This window comes from Chrysemys picta, chromosome 1 (genome assembly GCF_011386835.1).
Source record: "Chrysemys picta bellii isolate R12L10 chromosome 1, ASM1138683v2, whole genome shotgun sequence".
In the NCBI taxonomy this organism is placed as follows: Eukaryota; Metazoa; Chordata; order Testudines; family Emydidae; genus Chrysemys; species Chrysemys picta.
Genome location: NC_088791.1, coordinates 144,481,614 through 144,500,983, shown reverse-complemented (window position 1 = coordinate 144,500,983; position 19,370 = coordinate 144,481,614). Strand labels below are relative to the sequence as shown.

Sequence of the window (19,370 nt, the reverse complement as noted above, 5' to 3'; positions counted from 1 at the left end):
TGCACCCATGATGCACTGCCATCCACTCCGCCTTCCCACAACTCCTAGCGGCAGAAGGTGGCAAGTAGCACTCTGGGATAGCTACCCACAATGCACTGCACTCACTGTTGATGCTAGAGCCCAACTGTGGATGTGCTCTGCTGACTGAAGGAGTGTTGTGTGAATATGCACAAGGGATGTAATTATACCGGTTTTTGATTGTAGGCGTAACTTGCATCGACAAAACGTGTAGTCTAGACAAGCCCTTAGTGTCTATTACTAGAGTTCACGGTAATAGGATCGGAGGATATAGTGATAACTAGGCCAGTAAAAGGCACAGTATGATATGGGCAATAAGAAATCAAGTTCTAAAGGTGAAGGAGTAAGGATCTTCGTTGGAGAATTCCAGGAAACATGAAAAAGTTACCGTACAGTACTTTAGGAAACTCTGAGAAATGTTATTGTCCATTTCTCTAAGCACCCAGTACCGAAGAAATGAGTCAGCTCTTCTCCTGTTTTTTTTACTAAATATCACTCCAGCAATGACACTGTTAATAAATACAGTGGAAGGACAGCTCTGTAAGCTGAGCCGTGTGGTCACGTTGCTCAGTGTGCTAGTTTTATTTTTAACATCCAAAATCACTTGATATACCTTTCAACTTGGGCTTACTCTTTCGCTCCCCATTCTCGCCTTCTACTTATCCCTAATCACCTTACTTCAACCCAGCTGAGAAAAACCAAGAGAACAAGTGTCTTGGATACAATCACAGTGACTGTATGATCAAGGTAAGGCTTTACAAATAGGAAACAGTCTTGTTTTTTTTATTAATCAAAGCTTATGCTAATACTACACAGCCAAGCCTAAAACAAGGTTGAAATCTACAAAACAATCTCAGTGGCTAGAGTAAAAAAACAAAGAAAAACCTCGCAGACAAATTTTTCAAAAGTGTTCACTCATGCTAGCTGGCCCTGCTTTTGGATTCTTAATGTGAGGTACCTTGGTCTAGATCCACAAAGACTTAGGCACTGCAAAGCTCAGTGGTGCAGTGCCTAACTTTTAGGTAACTTGCTGGCCAGTGGTCTTCTCACTCTGCATGAGGGGTGCAGACTCCCTACACAGTGTATGAGGAGAGTTATGTGCTTAAGAATGGGGTTCACAGCAGCCAGCAAGGTGAGTGGATAGCTACCTCAGACAGCCAGTAGAAAATGCTGAGGAGAGGGGTTAGGCCTAACCAGTGTTAGACACAACATAGGCAGTGGTGAGCTGGAGCCGGTTCCCACTGGTTCGCAAGAACCGGTTGTTAAAATGAGACACTGGTATAGAACCGGCTGTTAAGTGGCGGGCAGGTAGGCAAACAACTCTGGTCCGCGGGCGGACCGTCCTGTCCCCCACCTGAGCTCCCAGGAGTCCCAGCTGGGGAGGCCGAGGCTCCCCTGGCCCCCCCACCCCCCGCAGAGCCGCCGCATGCAGAGCCGCCAGCAGCTGGGCAGCTCAGCTACCGAGTCCTGCCGCTTTGAGCAGCTGCTGGCAAGGTAAGGGTGGGGCTGCGAGCTCCAGGGCCGCCCGGGTGGGGGGGCAAGTGGGGCAATTTGCCCCGGGCCCTGCAGGGGCCCCTGGCCCCACAAGGATGTCTCTGGGGCTGAGCTCCTCCCGCTGAGAGCCGGCGGGCCGAGTGGCAGTTGCTCAGCAACCCTCCAACGTTTTGTCGGGTGTAAGAAAAACATCCACAGCTACCTCACAATTATTGTGGGGGATGGAGGAAGAAAGCTAGGGGGGACAGAGAGGCAGCCTAAAGAGCCAAATCTGCTTGCAAGCTTTCTAATTAAATAGTGTCACTTCCCTCCACTGGTTACTTGGGAAGTAGGCAGCCGTTGGGAGAAAGTTGTATATTTTTGCAATTTAAAAAAATATAATTTCCATTATAAGGACAATGTTTTAGAATTGTTGGTCGTGAGTATTTTAATAATTATATGTTACAAGGAAAACTGTGGTCAGTGCTTTACTAAAAAATAATAGGGCACTTGCTTTTTTCTATCCCGGTGGCTGTTACCCTGTACTACAGTCCTGTATTACTAGTGTTTCCATTTCATAAACTAACAACACTATTCAGAAGAGGGGCGGAGGGGGACTGTCCCTCCCCTATCCTGCAGCTGCAGCCCTGTTTCACCTACTTAGAAAAAGCTCTAGAAGAACTTACATCAAAACCTAAACTCAGTGTGAACGTGTAGAGTTTTGTTTTGTCCAGTGGGCCATTTTAAAACATAAATTATAAGATTATTTTTCTCCTTTGTATCAATCACTGAACTATTCTTCACCGATACCTGATAAACATGTAAAAATGGTTTTTTTTATTGTTAAGTATGGCTCCCAATAATGACTCAATGCATTGCCATTTCTTATGGAGAAAGGTACAAAAAATACACACTGTGGAACATCCCTTAAATCAGAACTTTTTAAAGGGAACTGGTTGTTAAGATTTTGGCAGCTCATCACTGAACATAGCTTTTTGGGTGCCTATCTCTGCTCAGGATTCACAGCCATGGAGATAGGCACCTAAGCCAGGTCATCTCTTTCTCAAGAATAAACAGAGAGAGACCTCTATGCTATCGTAGCCAATAGCCTGGTGGTTAGAGTACTCACCTGGGATGTAGGAAACCTGTTTTCATATACTTGCTTTACCTGATTTGGAGCAGAGACTTGAACTTGGGTCTCCTATATCCCCAGTGAGTGCCCTAGCCACCAGGTTATTCTCAGTTTCTCCTGTTCAAGCTGCTCCACTTTGTATAAATAATTAAATAATTCATTGGTGCAGGGACTTAAGTCTCCCATGGCCCAGCTGAGTGCCCTAGCCACCCGGCTATCGAGTCAGTCTCTTTCTTTTTCTCTTTGGCCCAAGTAATATTTAACTGTTTAACACAAAGTGGAACAGTTGCAACAGGGGAGAGAGACCTACCCCCAGAATACCCAGTAGCCTGGTGTCTGGGGGCACTCACCTGGTTGGTGGGAGACCCATTAAGTCCCTGCTCCAAACCAGGCAGAGTAGGGATTTGAAAACAGGTCTCCCATGTCCTGGGTGAGTGCTGTAAGCCTGAGGTTTTGGGTATTCTGGGACACACACATTTTTTGCCAATATTCCTGCTCTGGCTGCCTTAAGCCATCTTTAGTGTGGGGCCTGAACCAGTAAGCATGTTCTGAGAACCACCTGTGGAAATGTAGGCACCTAGGGGACTATACCACAGAAGTAGTGACACCTAGGGAAGTTAGGTGCCTCCAAGTTTAGGTGGCAGCTGAGCAGGGGGGTTAAGGATCTCAGTGGTGCCTAAATTTTGGGTTTAGGCATCCCTTTGTGAATCTAGCCCCTTGTGCTTGATTTCTTATCACCTCTGAAAATCAGGTATAAAGTGTCTCAAGTTGGATTCCACATTACAGAGACACCCTGCATCAGTGAACACTTCTGAAAATATTGGTCTTAAACTTTATTGATTTTTTTTTCTCATGATCTGTACAAAATTTGAATATTTTTAAAGGATCAGAACAATTGCACCATTTCTTGAACAGTGCTGGATAGGTGATGTGTGTATGGCAAAACACTTTTCCTTTCTAAAGGGTCAGATTCTGAATTCAGTTACCTTGGTGTAAATTGAGATTAGCTCAGTTAAAGTCAGTAGAGTTACAACACTAATTGACAGGTTTCAGAGTAGCAGCCGTGTTAGTCTGTATCCGCAAAAAGAAGAACAGGAGTACTTGTGGCACCTTAGAGACTAACAAATTTATTAGAGCATAAGCTTTTGTGGACTACATATATGCATATATGCATCCGAAGAAGTGGGCTGTAGTCCACGAAATCTTATGCTCTAATAAATTTGTTAGTCTCTAAGGTGCCACAAGTACTCCTGTTCTTCTTTTAACACTAATTGAGATTAAAAAAATCCTCAAACCCTCTCTAAATTGGAATTTTCATATGAGGTTGCAGAAACAGACAGGTGAAGGGCCCTTTGGAGTGTCTAGGAGGGGACCAGTACCCCATTGTGCTATGCTCTGTTCATACAGAACAAAAAGACAGACCCTGTCCCAAAGCACTTAAAGTCTAAGACAAGAGAAAACAGATGGATACTGACTGACGGTGGAGTACAAAGAAACAATGAGACAATAGTATTTAAATAGACCAGGCAGACATAGGATGGAAGAAGGGTATAACACACAAGCAGAGTGAGCAATGTGATGGCAGCAAAAATCATGTCACTTCCATGATTTTTTAGGGGGATGGGGTGATTTTACTTAGGAAGGCATCAGCTGAAAGGAAAGGGAGGGAAAGATGTGGAGTGAAGCTGAGGTGAACAGACCCCAGGGGAGGGTTGGAGCAAACAGCCAATCAGCACTGGACAGAGAAAGTCAGAACATTCTGCAGTTTTGACTGGAATGTCCAGGGGACCAAAAGTCTCTGCTTTGGTTGACTCCTCTTTGCAGCTCACATGGTGCTGGGGAAGGGAGGAACTGCTTGGGTCCTAGTGCCCCCACAGTGGAAAGGAAGGTCTACCCTGCACACTTCTGAATCCAGGAGGGTGTTTTGGGGGTGGATGGCACCGGCTGGGCCCATTTTACCCTTTCCTCACAGAGCAGCAATCCCGGCTTTGGCTGCTTCTAGTCCCATCAGGTAGAGACTATGGCTGGCTCCTTTGTAGGAGTAGCTTTGTGGTGCCCTGGAGCAAGCTGTTCATACGATTTATCCATTTTAGTTATTTTTGTTTGGGAGACATTTCTATATCCATAATGCAAAGCCTCACATTTTTAGCCCAATTTAGATTCTAAAGGTAACATAATAAATATAGGCAAAGCCAGTAGCACCACCTATAGTTAGGGTTGGTTAAGAGTGCATTTTCAATTAATAACTTTGCCGAACTTTAACTGTTTGAATCAAACTTTTCCATGCTGGTATCTGGCTTAGGCTAAGGGTTTTTTTTGTTTTGTTTTGTTTTGTTTTTTTGTTTCAGTCAAAACCAGTCAGCCCCTTCCCTAGAAAGAAGGTTAAAAAAATCTTGGTAATAAAAAAAAATTCTTATTGCTGTTTTATTGAGAAGCTCAAGCCCCTGAATGCTATAGAACAGGAATTTTAAATTTGACAGAGGGGGGTCACCCTGGTATCAGAGGTGTGCCTTCTGTCATCCCTATATAATCTGCCAAAACTTGGTCAAGTTATAAGCCTCTGGAAAAAAAAGCAGTTTGCACACACTGAGGGCATGTCCACACTAGAAACGCTACAGTGGCACAGATGCAGTGCGGCAGCTGTGTCACTGTAGTGTAGACACGTACTATAGAGACAGAAGGGTGTCTTCCATTGCTATAGCAAATCCACCTGTCCAAGAGGCAGTAGGTCAACAGAATAATTCTTCCATAAATCTAGCAGTGTCTACACTGGGGATTAAGTTGGTTTAACTACGTTGCACAGAACAAATTTTTTCACAGTCCTGAGTAATGTAGTTAAGTCAACCTAACTTTGTAATGTAGACCAGGCCTCAGGGGTTTATTAGAGTTTGGGAGCATTATTTGCCAAAGATTCTATCTACACTGAGCATGCTTTATCCCCACAAAGCTCCTAATGTGCCACACATGTGGTAGTCCCACACAGCAACTGAGCATGTTGTATCCTATGGGTTACTGGGGCTGACCAGGACTTTTTCTGCAATTGGTCCTTGCAGGCTGGGGGTGGGGGCTATTGTGGTGCCAGACAAGTAGTAAAGACCTCTATACTTTTCATCACTATATACATTTTGACAGGTTTCCATGTTCGCTTTTTGGGTTATGTCTCACCCTCTGGTCTCATTTTTGGACATGTACACATTTGATGCAGTGGCCATTTTGAAGCTTTTTTATAGAGAACATTAGAACTGCTTGAATGTGGGTTTTTTCACATTTAGAGATATTTTAAAGGTTAGAAGAAACATGGGCCAGGCAAGCTTTTTTTGACTCCTATGGATTCCTAAAACTACCATTACTTTTTTTAGAATCATAACTCTGATAATATTGTGTTTCACCAGAAACACCTACAAGACCTCCTCATGTTAACTGGTGGTTGTCATTGTGTATATATATATATATTTATTTAAAGAAATATATAAGGGGTTATCTGTTGATCAGATTTTAAAATTTTATACAGATGACTTAGCAGAAAATGACCACAGGATGGTGCAGTTTGTAAAAGGGAAAAAAAAAATCAGGCATGTCCAGAGGTGTCCCAACCACGTTTCAACATGACCAGACCTGTCTTTCATGTTGTGAGTTTGAAGATTTACAGTCTGGCTTTGATAAGCAGTTTTAAAAGCGCCAGCTTTCTCCGCACATGACTAAACATATTTGTAAGGGGTATCGCCTCTTAAAATGGTAGGGGCTTGGTAAAAAATACTACTTTTTATGTGCTGTTTTCAAAATGTTTGCATAGGACTACTCAGGAGGGGGAAGGCCTATTTTCAACCTGTAGGATTTGGAGGTTGAAGCATTTAAATCCACCAATAGGTGCCCATAGGGTTTTTTAGTAGCATCCTTAAAAGCCTTCAAAAAGAATTGTGTCTTACCCAGGGTACATTTGACATGCCAACATGGCAATTTGCTGTTTATTTAGTGGTTTTTTTAAGAGACTCATGTATTTTATATTTCAATTAATTGTATGGCTCTCTTTTCCCTGGAAAAAACACATTTTGCACAATGTACACAATATTTAGGTTCCTGAGGAGTATGTATTTTGTAAAGGCTTTCTTGATTTCATTGCTTTCAGAAGCAGATTCCAACAGGACATCTATAATCACCATATTCACTTTATTAGTAGGAAATAAACATTCATTCTTAAGTATCAGGGAGTAGTTGTGTTAGTCTGTGAGGTTTATTACCCACGAAAGCTTATGCCCAAATAAATCTGTTAGTCTTTAAGGTGCCACCGGACTCTATTGTTTTATTCATTCTTAAAAGTACCAGGTAAACCTTACAAAAATGTGATATATGGAAAGACATGTAACAACTCTTTATACAACTGTTGCCAATAACTAACACTTCCCAATATTTCAGGCATGCAAAACTGTCTATACTATTTTCTAACCATTTTTTTGTTTGTTTTAAGAATTTTCCTGAATTTGAAGGGCCACAAAGCAAATAGGAAAAAGGATGGACAAATTAGATGTGATTCTGCATAATAATCAATACCTTTATGGCAAGGCTGTAAAATCTGCCTTGAGGGTTCTTTTATTGTAAATGACTTTCTGGGTATTTTAAAGCATTCTTGTCTCTATCAACCAGGGTTTTTTCACTCGCAGAATCCCATGCTGCTGTATCACAATCTCTTTTAGGTCCTCCCCTTCAGGGTTCAAACAATAGTCCTGGATGAGAGCTTTAAATTCCCAAAATTAATTTTCTCAGTATTCCCCAAGTTCAGCATGCTCCTTTTTACTTTTGTACAGGCCTTACCTCCGGCTAGTGTATACCTGTATGTTGTAAGCCCTGCAGATACAGACTCCACAATGTTAATCTGGTGGTATCTTGCCAGTCAGATTACCTAAATAATCCCCTAGGCATGGGTTCCACTCCCCTTCTTTACTCACAAAAAAAAAAAAAATCACAGAATCAGTATCATAATACAGACAACACTCCTGTAAACGATCTAACAGCCTGTAGAGCTCTAGCCTGGCATAAGTGGAGGTAAAGCACACTATGAACACATGAGTGTTGCTGGAATGCGTGCACCGTTCTGTTGCATACTTCCAGCACACTATGGCCATATCATCATTGATAAACTTGCATGATGACTCTTCATAATAAGATGCAAAGATGTACCTGAAGAGTTTGTCGGGGTCTGTCAGTATACTAGTGTTAGTTTTGTTCGCTGGCCAAATTTTCCCTACAAGGAATTTAAAAACAGCTTTGAGATTTGTCTTTTTGCAGGGTTCTCTTTAATCTTACTTAGGGCTGGTTCACACTGGGGCAGGGGATCGATCTAGGAAACGCAACTTCAGCTACAAGAATAGCGTAGCTGAAGTTGACATTTCCTAGATCGAACTAAGTTTTTCTTACTGCGGGTTCACGCGGCGCAGGCAAGCTCCCCCATCGACAGCGCTTCCTCCTCTCGGCGAGCAGGAGTTCCGCAGTCGACAAAGGAGCACTTCTGGGATCGATTTATCGTGTCCAGATGAGACGCGATAAATCAATCCCAGAAGATCGATCTCTACCCGCCGAATCGGGCGGGTAGTGTGGACCTAGCCTTAGATGTAAATGCATACCTTCTTTTTCATAGTACTCTGTAACATACTGGGAGTTTTTCAACTCATCTGAATGCCAGTGAAGGAAACCAAAATCCTCTTGTTTCTGTTTGAGGTGCATTTTAATGTAGTTTGAAAACAATGTGTCAGAAGACCAGTTAAAGTGCCAGACTTCATACATTTCAGTGATCTTATACCCTTTGTCTAAAGCCTCCAGCAGTTCTATCGTGCACCATGTCCCTGTTACAGCCCTCTCCTCCTGACTGTGTGTGCAGGGTTCCTTTCGCCTAGTTTCTGCACAACAGGCACATGGGGGAATACTGTTTTACCATCAACCCTATATGATAGAACAAGGAATTGCAGGCTTCTTGGAAGGTACACTTTAACTTTGGTAATACCAATTGTGATGCTCTGACCTCAGGGGAACATCCAGCACCCCCATGTTCATCCTTGTAAAATGATTGTGTGGTATCCAATGCAAAGTTTGTCATGTTGGGTGTCTTTGGAAGGCTCATGATGCACTGAATATTGTTTCAGAGTAACAGCCGTGTTAGTCTGTATCCGCAAAAAGAAGAACAGGAGTACTTGTGGCACCTTAGAGACTAACAAATTTATTAGAGCATAAGCTTTCGTGGACTACAGCCCACTTCTTCGGATGCATATGCATCCGAAGAAGTGGGCTGTAGTCCACGAAAGCTTATGCTCTAATAAATTTGTTAGTCTCTAAGGTGCCACAAGTACTCCTGTTCTTCTTTTTGTGAATATTGTTGTTATAGTGATGTTATAGTAATTGTTGTTGCAGCAATGTTATAGGTTATAATATCATGTATATAGTTATGAGGCTAAAAATGTGTCTTCATGGCTTAAAATAAGCCCAGGCAAAAACTCTCCAAGAGCAGAGAGGCAGTTCACACCTTATCAGGGCATGTATGGGACAAACCCAGCCCAGCCTTACAGGAACAAAGGACACTGGCCTAGACAGCAACAAAAGGATCTACTGGACTCTCAAGTGAGTCGCCCCCCTTCCTTTTGTCAGCTTGGGATTGCGATGAGGTAATGCTCACCTGACTTTGAAGGGGAGGGGCAAAGCCAAGAGGGGAGAAAGAACATGATAAAAGGGAGAGTCGTTTGCCACGCTTTTCCTCTCTCTTCTACGTACATCTATAGACACCACACTAAGCGACTGAAGCGCTGATCAAAGGGGAGAGCCTAGCTGAAGAGCAACCAGCCAGCCTGTGGTGAGAAGCATCTAAGTTTGTAAGGGCACTGAAAGTGTTAAGATCAGCTTAGAATGCATTTTGCTTTTATTTCATTTGACCAAATCTAACTTGTTATGTTTTGACTTATAATCACTTAAAATCTATATTTATAGTTAATAAATCTGTTTATTTGTTCTACCTGAAACAGTGTGTTTGGTTTGAAGTGTGTCAGAGACTCCCCTTGGGATAACAAGCCTGGTACATATCAATTTATTTGTTAAATCGACAAACTCATATAAGCTTGCTGCATCCAGTGGGCATAACTAGACTCTGCAAGACGGAGGTTCCTAGGGTTGTGTCTGGGACCGGAGATATAGGCTAGTGTCATTCGGTTGCACAATCCAAGGAGCAGCTTACATCCCAGAGGCTGTGCGTGAACAGCCCAGGAGTGGGGGTTCTCACAGCACAGCAGGGTAAGGCTGGCTCCCAGAGTCAAGGATTGGAGTGACCTAGCAAATCACCGGTCCAGATAACACCAGAGGGGAACATCACACCAATGGACTGTCTGAGATCCCCAAAATCCTCCCACACGATGACAGGATGCCCCAGGGGGTACTTCTTAGTATTGTTAACAAAAGGGCAGAAGCTGGTAAAATCATAGTAATTAATTTGCTTCCTGGGCTGCAGTTTGTAATACAGACAGATAGCATTTGGTCTACCTCTGAGAGTAGGACAAGAAGCAATAAGCTTAAATTGCAACAAGGGCAGTTTAGGTTGGACATCAAGAAAAACTTCCTGTCAGGGTGGTTAAGCTCTTGAATAAATTGCCTAGGGAGGTTGTGGAATTGCCATCCTTGGAGATTTTTAAGAGCAGGTTAGACAAACACCTGTCAGGGATGTTCTAGATAATACTTAGTCCTGCCATGAGTGCTGGGGACTGGACTAGATGACCTCTTGAGATCTCTTCCAGTCCTACAATTAAGATGCATCACTTTAAAAATAAGCAAACACTATTTTTGAAAGGCTAGGGTAGTGTATCAAACATTTTTCCTGCTAAATCTCCACAAAACATCCCTTAGATTACAAAGGCAGATCTTTATGCTCTGTCGCAGGGTTTTTCATCTCAGTCAAAAATGACCAATGCAGTTTTTTCCCCCATGTTAAACTTTTAAAAGTTTACATGGTTTAACAGCATTTAGATTTTTAAAAATTTCAGAAAGAAAGGATGTGGGGAAGAAATAGCCTTCTTATCTCTGTTAAAAAAAGTGTTATCAACTGTTTCACATAAGCAGTTTTTTTTTTAAGTTAGCCTGGGTGTACATATTCTATAAAGTATTTAATGCTTTCTTTACAGTTTACAAGTAATAAGTTTTAGAGCAGTTTTCCTTTAGGCAAAATTTTAAAAAGCAAGTAAAAATTTTTTTTTTTTTTAAAGGCCAGTATATTTCTACAAAAAAACTTTTATGTACAGCGTCAGTCTTTTCACTCATTTGTTTAAAGAGTGTTTTTAAAAAAAAAAAAAAAAAAACAGGCCAATGGTCCATAACCACACCCCTTGGTGCATTGTAATTGGTTCAGAAAAATACAGTTTTAGAACATGTGTAAAGAATAGCTTCTGATTGACTCAAGCAAGAGGTGTGGCTTGTCCAAGGGTGACTGTCCTGAAATTACTAGCATTTGACTAGGAGCAGCTAAAGGGGTAAACTGATTTTCTTTTCTCTCTGGCGCAGGGACCGGCAGGGCGCCCCCCCACGGCTTGCCACCCCAGGCACGCGCTTGGAGCGCTGGTGCCTGGAGCCACCGCTGGCTGAGGGGAAGGGATAATAGGGGCTATGGTAACATGGACAAAAGCTGGGGATAGGAAATGGGAACCAAGGAAGAACAGGAGTCTAAGGAGAGAGACTAAAGACAACTAGAAACAGGGATGGAAGCTGGGATAAAGGGGCAAAAGGGTCTATAACATTCAGGAGAACACTCCTCTCCAGAACCTCTAACTGAACCCAGAATTTCTGAATCACCGCATTCCTTTGCTGTCTAGCAAATAGCTAGCTGTGACTCCTACTGACAAAATCTGTCTCATCCTTTTTGTGCCTGGTTCACACAGAGGTTAAATAGCCTGCTATTGTTCTCATTTACTCAGTTTGTCATGTGGTTGAGGTCTGTGCTTTGGGTCTAAGGAAAGGAATGGAATTTGTTTTTCATTTTAAAAAACAACTTACTTAGAAATTACTGTCTCAGTTCTGGAGTTAGCTGCTCCTTTGTGGTCTCCTCAAGGGTGCCCCTTTAGGTCTCACACCTACAGCCTTCACTTCTGTATGGGCAGGTATCAGAACACTCTCCCTCCAAACCAGCAGCTGAGGCTCGCAGTGCCTCTACTTCACAATGATTGTTCTAGCAGGTTTAACCTTAGTCCAGCCCTGGCTATTTGTTCTCTCTCAGGGTTACCAGTGACCAGCCAGCTTTCACAGAGCACAGTACATTCATTTTAGGAAAAAGCATTACAGACGAAACATCATAAAATGATGTCTACCCTCACTAGTTGCAGCTTCTCTTGCTCGGTCTGTAGATTCCTCCCTGCTAATATCTTCCAGATGGAGATCTTGGCAGGTTCCAGTCTCCTTTTAATCCTTCCAGCAAGGATTGCTTTTTACATATTGCCTCGTGTCAGTTTTTGGTTCAAAATGAGGGACTTCTTAGCTAGTTTAGGCTGACCCTTTATACCAGGGGAGGGCAAACTATGGCCTGGGGGTGGGGGGGAAGAAAGAGAGAGAATCCGGCAGATCAGGGATTTCAATCTGGCCCACAGGATTGGCAGCCCCATGGCACAGCAGGGCTGAGGCAGGCTCCATGCCTGCCCTGGCCCTGCGCTGCTCCCGGAAGCGGCTGGCACCATATCCCTGTGGCCCCTGGGAGAGGGTGGGGGCAGAGAGCTCCATGCCCTGCCCTCACCTGTAGGCACCACCCCCCACAGCTCCCATTAGCTGGGAACAGGGAACCACAGCCAATGGGAGCTTTGGGGGTGGTACTCACAGGCAGGGCAGCACACAGCAGAGCCATCTGCCCCCCCTGTATCCTGGAATCTCAGGAGGTCATTTAGTCTAAGACCCTGCTCAAAGCAGGACCAATCCCCAGACAGATTTTTGCCCCAGATCCCTAAATGACCCCCTCAAGGATTGAACTCACAACCCTGGGTTTAGCAGGCCAATGCTCAAATCACTGAGCTATCCCTACCCTGATCCCCTTCTCAGGGCTTTAGCCACTTTGCCAGAGGCTGGTGAGGAGACCCAGGCCCACCCACTACTCAGGGTCCCCAACCAGGGACCCTACAAATAGCCCCAAGCTGTTTCCATTTCCCATATAGCCCCTTCCTTTTCACCATTCTCTCAGGACCTCTCCCCATACCACTTTTCTTGCAGCGTTTCACTGCCTTCCAGTCCTTCTCCCCCCCCCCCCCCTTCTGATGTCAGCCAGCAACTGATCTGCATCTGCTTGGGCCCTGCAGCCCCTTTTAACTGAGCCTGCTGCACTCTGATTGGCTGCCTCCCTGCAGCCTCTCCAGGCAGGCCTGGAGGACCCATCTTCACTGCTCCTTTTCTGGGGTAAGGTGTGGTTGAACCAAGAGGCTTCCAGCAGAGGGCCTCAAAGTGCCTCGTACACCCTGTCATACAAACTTTCTTTTGACTGTTCAGAATTGATGATCATGCTATAAGTTTTTGGAAAGATCATTTTCTCTTAATTTGCCATCAGATTTCAGATGATAGTGCTACACTTTTATTCAGTAGAGAATTTGCATAAGATTTTACAGTAAGATCTTGGATTTGACATATGAGCTCAATGTTTTAAGTTATCAGTGATCCACACAGCTAACAAATGTACCACTTTTGGTCCATCAACTAAAGCTGATTTAATTTAGGATAAACACAGTAAAAATAAATTATAATTCATTTATAAACTATGTGTTATTGACACCAAATAGACCTGTCTCAGAGACAGGCAACTCTGCTGCTAAAATAGCAGCTGTATATTTTTCAACCCTTCTTGGTTTACTGTCATGACAATCTAGAAATAAACATTATTTACCAAAGTGGACAGAACATGGCCACTGACACACATCCTCTCACTCCATTTTAGTTTGAGCATGGTTCAAGTAAACTTATAATTTTTTATTCCATTCTTCTGTAATTATTTGCCAGTTGGAGGGAACCTGGGAAATAAAGCTCATTTTACATTTTAAGTATGGTTAGGTTTAGAAAACTGTGTCCTTATTTAACAAAATTGCTTTGTGTGTGCCTTAGAATTTTATCTTCGGACTTTACTGACAAAAAAAGTTTTATATCCTGTTAGCATTTCAGAGCTGATATAGCTACTGGAGAATGTGCTGAGATCTATTGTGCCGTGGGTATCAGCAACAACATCATCAGCTAACGTCTGAATATGGAGCTTCTTATTACTAATAAAATGATGTCCAAGGACAGGAAAAAAAAACACCTTGAAAGTCCCTGGTAGAGTTTGCGGCTAAATTATAAAAAAAATCCTCTTTTGTCTTGTAAATTGAAAAAAAATTGATATTCACTGAAAGATATATAAAATAATTGTTCTGATAGAAAAGCACAAAGATTAGGGGTGGGCCCAAATTAAAACACAGATCTGATTCAGTTCCATTTCTTCTAATGAAAACATCTTACATAGGGTTACCATATTTAAAAAATAAAAAAAGAGGACACTCCATGGGCCCTGGCCCCGCCCTTTCCCACACCCGGCCCCGCCCCTTCCCCAAAGTCTCCGCCCTAACTCCTCCTCCTCCCTTCCAGCCACGCGAAAAGGGCTGCCCGAGCGCTACCGGCTTCACGGTTTGCTGGGCAGCCTCCAGACCCTGCGCCCCCGGTCGTCGCTTCCCCAGCGCAGCTGGAACCCGGGAGGGGAAGCGCCCAGCTGGGGGCGCAGGGTCTGGAGGCTGCCTGGCAAACCATGAAGCCGGTAGCGCTCGGGCTTCGGGCAGCCCCCCTTGCCTCCGGACTCTGCGCCGCCGGAGCAGAGCAGCTGGAGCCCGGGAAGGGAAGTGCCTGGCCGGCGGCTGGGGTCCGGAGGCACGGGGGCTGCCCGAAGCTGGTAGCGCTGGCTCGGACAGCTTGGCTCTTAAACAGAGCCGAAGTCTGAGTCAGGGGAGGAGCAGAGCAGCCGCGGGAGAGGAAGTGCCCGGCCAGTATTTTTCCCGGACATGTTCGGCTTTTTGGCAATTCCCCCCGGACGGGGGTTTGATTGCCGAAAAGCCGGACATGCCCGGGAAAAACCGGACGTATGGTAACCCTATCTTACACCAATTTTTCACTCCAGTGTCTTTGATGGAGTTCTGATTTGCCCTAGTATAAGTGAGAGCAAGATCAGGCCCAGAAATGTTCCAAAAAGAACTTTCTGTGTTGGTGGGGGACAGGATGAGGCCTGCATAGGTTATTACTGACATAGATGCTTATGTGCTTTGGTCCCCATTCAGATATATATGTATCTATCAATAATTCCTGCCCTGGATTTAGTCTCCCAGTGGAAAGCGTTGTTCATATGTTTGTTTTTATTGGTGTATAACACCAGTCCTCCTGTGACCGTATGCAAGTCATGGCTGAGACTATTTTCAGAGATTACAGTTGCAGCAAAATATGACAAGAATTAGCATAGCAGTGCTGCTGCCAGTGAGAAATAAATGGGTTGGTGTCTCTCGCTCCTGTGAGCACTTCAAATATAGATAAAACTAAATTCCAAGAAAGAAACATCTCATCTTCTATAGTATGTGAATATAGGAACTGCCAAACTGGATCAGACCAGTGGTCCACCTGTTCCAGTACCAGACGCTTCCAAGGAAGATGGAGAAAACTCCATAATGGACAATTACAGAATAATTTGCTATAAAGTGGTCTGCGTACCACCTGTAGCACCCTCTGGTGTCAGGCTGTGATGTTGAAAGGAGCCCTTGTCTCTGGCACCTCCTGGAGGCCATCTCTCTCTCACCAGGTCTTCTGGGGCTCAGCCCTCCAGCCAAGTTCAGTCCCCTTCCAGAGTAACAAAAAGGTCCAAACAAAAAATCCTAACAATCCAAAGTAATAATTCTTTTTCAGCCCCTCTCCAGCCAAACTAATGGCTAGTTCTTTCACAGCAGGATTCCCCATACTGCCTCCCTCCTCCAGGAACTCTGGCAGTTTACCTCTGGGGGTCTCCTTGTTCCCACTTACAAGCCCTATCCCAGGACTTCTCCCCCAGGAGACTAACCTGCTCCCTGTGGGTTTCTTCTATCCATCATGGGCCTAACTCAGGGCTTCCTCCACAGGAGTCTACTCTGCTCCCATGGAGTTTCTTTACCAGAGCTCTCTCTCTCCATCTTGCTCCCTTCCCCAAAGCCAGTTTCCACCTGTAGGACTCTGGTCTGGAGACTTACCCCAGCTCTCTTCCCAGAGGCTACTGAGAAGAGCTCTGCCACTGTCTCCATTCTCCAGAGATCTTGACAATTCTCTTGGGGTTCTCACTGTCAGCTCCAAGCCCTCCTTCAGGGCTTGGCTCCACAGCGGCCTACCCTGCTTCCTATGTGTAAGGGGACTCTTGGCCCCTTACTAAAATTCAGTGGCGGTGGGGGGGCAGGTTGGTTGGCTATCTCCCAGTACCAAAAGAAAGGGGAAGGGTTGATGGGAAATCAGTACCAATGGTGGAGGCCAATGCTCCAGATCAGCCTGACTGACAGGGTGGGCAGGCTAATGAGGGAGTCAGGAGCCCAGGGGGGTCCTGTTCTCTGTGTGAGCTGGAATTGCCTGCAACAGAGTGGGCTGAGCTAAGGAGAGAGCAGGAGCCCGAGCTGAGCTGGGGAGCAGAGCCCCGCAAGCCAGAGAGAGCCAGAGAAGCAGCCCAGGGAGTAGGTCAGTGCTGGGAGGGGAGCTGTAGCAACCAGAGCCAAAGGGGCCAGAAGCAGCCCAGGGAGCTGTGCTGAAGACAGAGCAGCAGCAGGGCTGAGGCAGGCTGGGCCTGGGGCTGAGACAGGAGCTGGAGCAGTCCGGAGCCAGTGCAGTGAGCAGGTGGGAAGCACTGAGGTGGGGACCCTGGGCAGCGGGCCCAGTGCAGGGAGATGCCCCCAGCCAAGAGGCCTTGCAGGTGTCTGACCCACAGCATCCCTGCAGCACAGCCGGAGCCTGAAAAGGAGCCCTGGGACATGTGAGGAACAGACTGTGAACTTCCCTTACATTCCTGCGACGCTGTTTGTGGTTCCCCTGTGCCCACCGAGTGGGGGTGCTGAGAGCCACTGAACCAAACTGTAAACCCTGTATGTAATGGAAACCACTTCCAGCCAGGGAGTGCTGCAGCAGCCCCTCACTCCTAGTTCCAGCACCTATGGCAGGGTTACATGTTTTCCTTTAACCTTTCCCATTTTTTCCTTATTTTTTTTAACTAGTTGCTGTTTAATAAATTGTATTTGCTTTGAACTGTATGTAATGATCAGTGGGTCAGAGAAGCATCCAGTGCAGAGAGAGCACCCCAGAATGGGAACATCCTAGCCCCTGTCCTAAGTGATCACAACAAGGTTGGGGGTCAAGCCCCCCCAGGAATCCTGGGCCCAGCCTTGTTGGGGTTACAAAGACTCCGCCACACAGGAGAGTGGAAGGGCAGCCCTTGAGGTCAGGCAGACCTCTGAGTAAAGAGAGTGGGAGTGTGGACTGAGATCCTTTTGCTAGCCCATTTCACCAGGGTAGTGTATGAACCAGGAAAGTTCCCCACAATAGTGGGACCATTCCCCTGCTTACATAATGGCTCACTTCCAGCCTGCAGTAGCTGCATCACTTCTCCTAACAGAACTCCTTTCTCTCCCCCCTTCCTTCTCAGCAACCTTTCCTTTATACTGTTCTAACTGCCTCGGCATCTAGCTCAGCTGCTCCATTACTAATTAGCTAAAAGGGCACCACCTGGAGCACCTGATGGCTTCCAGTTGTAGCCCACAGGGTTGTCATGGGCCAGTTAGGCCCTAGTTCTCCTGAAGGGCCATTGGCCCCGTGACATCTGCCAATGAGGGAAATATTTCGTCTTCACTTTTGAAGGAATGAAAAGATATTAATAAACTACACCTAATTTTTTATAAATCTGCTAAAACTGGCTGTTTCCCTATGTGCCGACACAGATTGGGTAAACAAGACTAATGATTCAGAATGTAAGTTGATCACAAGGCCGAGGGTCAGGCATAAAATTTTTCTCCTAGCATGCAGTGTTAGTTTCACCTCTCTGAATCAACAGGTATTGGTCACTGCCAGAGACAACAACGGACTAGTTCAGTGCTGCAGAGCCCATGAGAGTTGAGAATCTAAGCTGAAGAGGTGTTGAGGGCCAAATTTTACTGTAGTTGTATGTACTGTAGTGACTACAGATCCCACCAAGCAGTGTCCTATCTAGATCAATTTCCTTCCCTTAGTATTATTATTGATTCCCTCTTGCTAATTGTGAAAATGCTACTTCTTTGTGGAGAAGGACACAAACCACAGGATTCAAAGAATGTGGGTGAGGCAACATTATGTATCATTTCTTCCCACAGGGCCTGAGCTTACTTTCTGTGAAGCATCTACAAGAAAGCACTACAAGAAGGATGTGGAAAAATTGGAAAGAGTCGAGTGGAGGGCAATAAAAATGATTAGGGGTCTGGAGCACATGACTTATGAGGAGAGGCTGAGGGAACTGGGATTGTTTAGTCTGCAGAAAAGAAGAATGAGGGGGGGATTTGATAGCTGCTTTCATCTACCTGAAAGAGGGTTCCAAAGAGGATGGATCTAGACTGTTCTCAGTGGTACCAGATGACAGAACAAGGAGTAATGGTCTCAAGTTGCAGGAGGGAGGTTTAGGTTGGATATTAGGAAAAACTTTTTCACTAGGAGGGTGATGAAGCACTGGAATGGGTTACCTAGGAAAGTGGTGGAATCTCCTTCCTTAGAGGTTTTTAAGGTCAGGCTTGACAAAGCCCTGGCTGGGATGATTTAGTTGGGAATTGGTCCTGCTTTGAGCAGGGGGTTGGACTAGATGACCTCCTGAGGTCCCTTCCAACCCTGATAGTCTATGATTCTATGATCTGCTGTTCTGGGGATAGGATGGTAGAACCTGAGTTTCTTGCATAGCAATGCAAAACACTAACATCTCAGCACCAGCACTGGTTGTATGCGTGATCAACCACAATGGTTGCCCTGAGCCCCAATTTCCAGGGGGCATTGGACCGCTGTGCTGCTCAGTTTTCATAATTTTTATTTATTATTATTTTTATTTATTTATTTGTTTGTTTATTATGGCTCAGTTTCTGGGGGCAGAAGGGATGCTGAAAACATTTTCCACGTTGGACAGCCAAAAGGCTAGCACTACACTTGAGAGGCACTGTCACCATTGTATTTGTTTAGTTTACTGAAACCCAGAAGTCTTCATTATTTGACTAATTATTTGCATTTTTTCCTCAGAGACAAACAAGACAGTCTGCTGGAATTATGGTAGGTGCTTTTGAGAAGGAAGTGTGATTTCCTTGTAAGACGCTACCAGTAAAATTGTCCATATCCTTTTCTTCATCCTGACAACATAAAAGGTCCCCCCACTTTGTATCTTTTTTGTTGTGTATCGAAGGAAAAGGAGAAGGGAACTGTTTATAGATTTAACTACAGTGCCTACTGATCACTGGCTTTTTCCCTCCTCAAATGAAATATGGGGCTGAACCAGATTGAAACGTAGTCTTGTGGCTAGAGCAGGGGAAGTCCTGCATTCTCTTCCTGTCTCAGCAACTTCCTTGGGACAAGTCATTGACATCAATGGGGCCTGTTTGTGCTTGGCATTAATCTTTGTGTTTCAGTTGCCCCATCGGTATAAGGGCATAATAATAGGGGACTCCCAGAATTATTTTCATGCTCCATTAATTGTTTGCAAGGCACTTTGAAAAATGTCCTGGAAAGGTCTTACACA

At 44.8% G+C, this 19,370-nt stretch overlaps 2 protein-coding genes across 14 annotated transcripts in view; one reads left to right on the top strand and one right to left on the bottom strand.

The window, feature by feature from the left end:
• The window catches only part of KPNA1 (karyopherin subunit alpha 1), a 260,914-nt gene that overhangs the window by 156,930 nt on the left and 84,614 nt on the right, over positions 1–19,370 (bottom strand). The window lies entirely within an intron of this gene.
• FBXO40 (F-box protein 40) overlaps positions 621–19,370 on the top strand; it is a 28,122-nt gene continuing 9,372 nt past the window's right edge. The window contains exons 1-2 of one of the 5 annotated variants that reach the window (XM_005291313.4): positions 621–765; positions 18,878–18,907. In XM_005291313.4, coding sequence (XP_005291370.1) covers positions 757–765; positions 18,878–18,907 — 39 coding nt within the window. In that variant the 5' untranslated portion in view covers positions 621–756. Of the gene's footprint in view, positions 766–1,295; positions 1,513–18,877; positions 18,908–19,370 lie in introns of those variants that run through there. The other 4 variants (XM_065585948.1, XM_042855091.2, XM_005291314.4 and 1 more) reach the window with 4 other exon arrangements.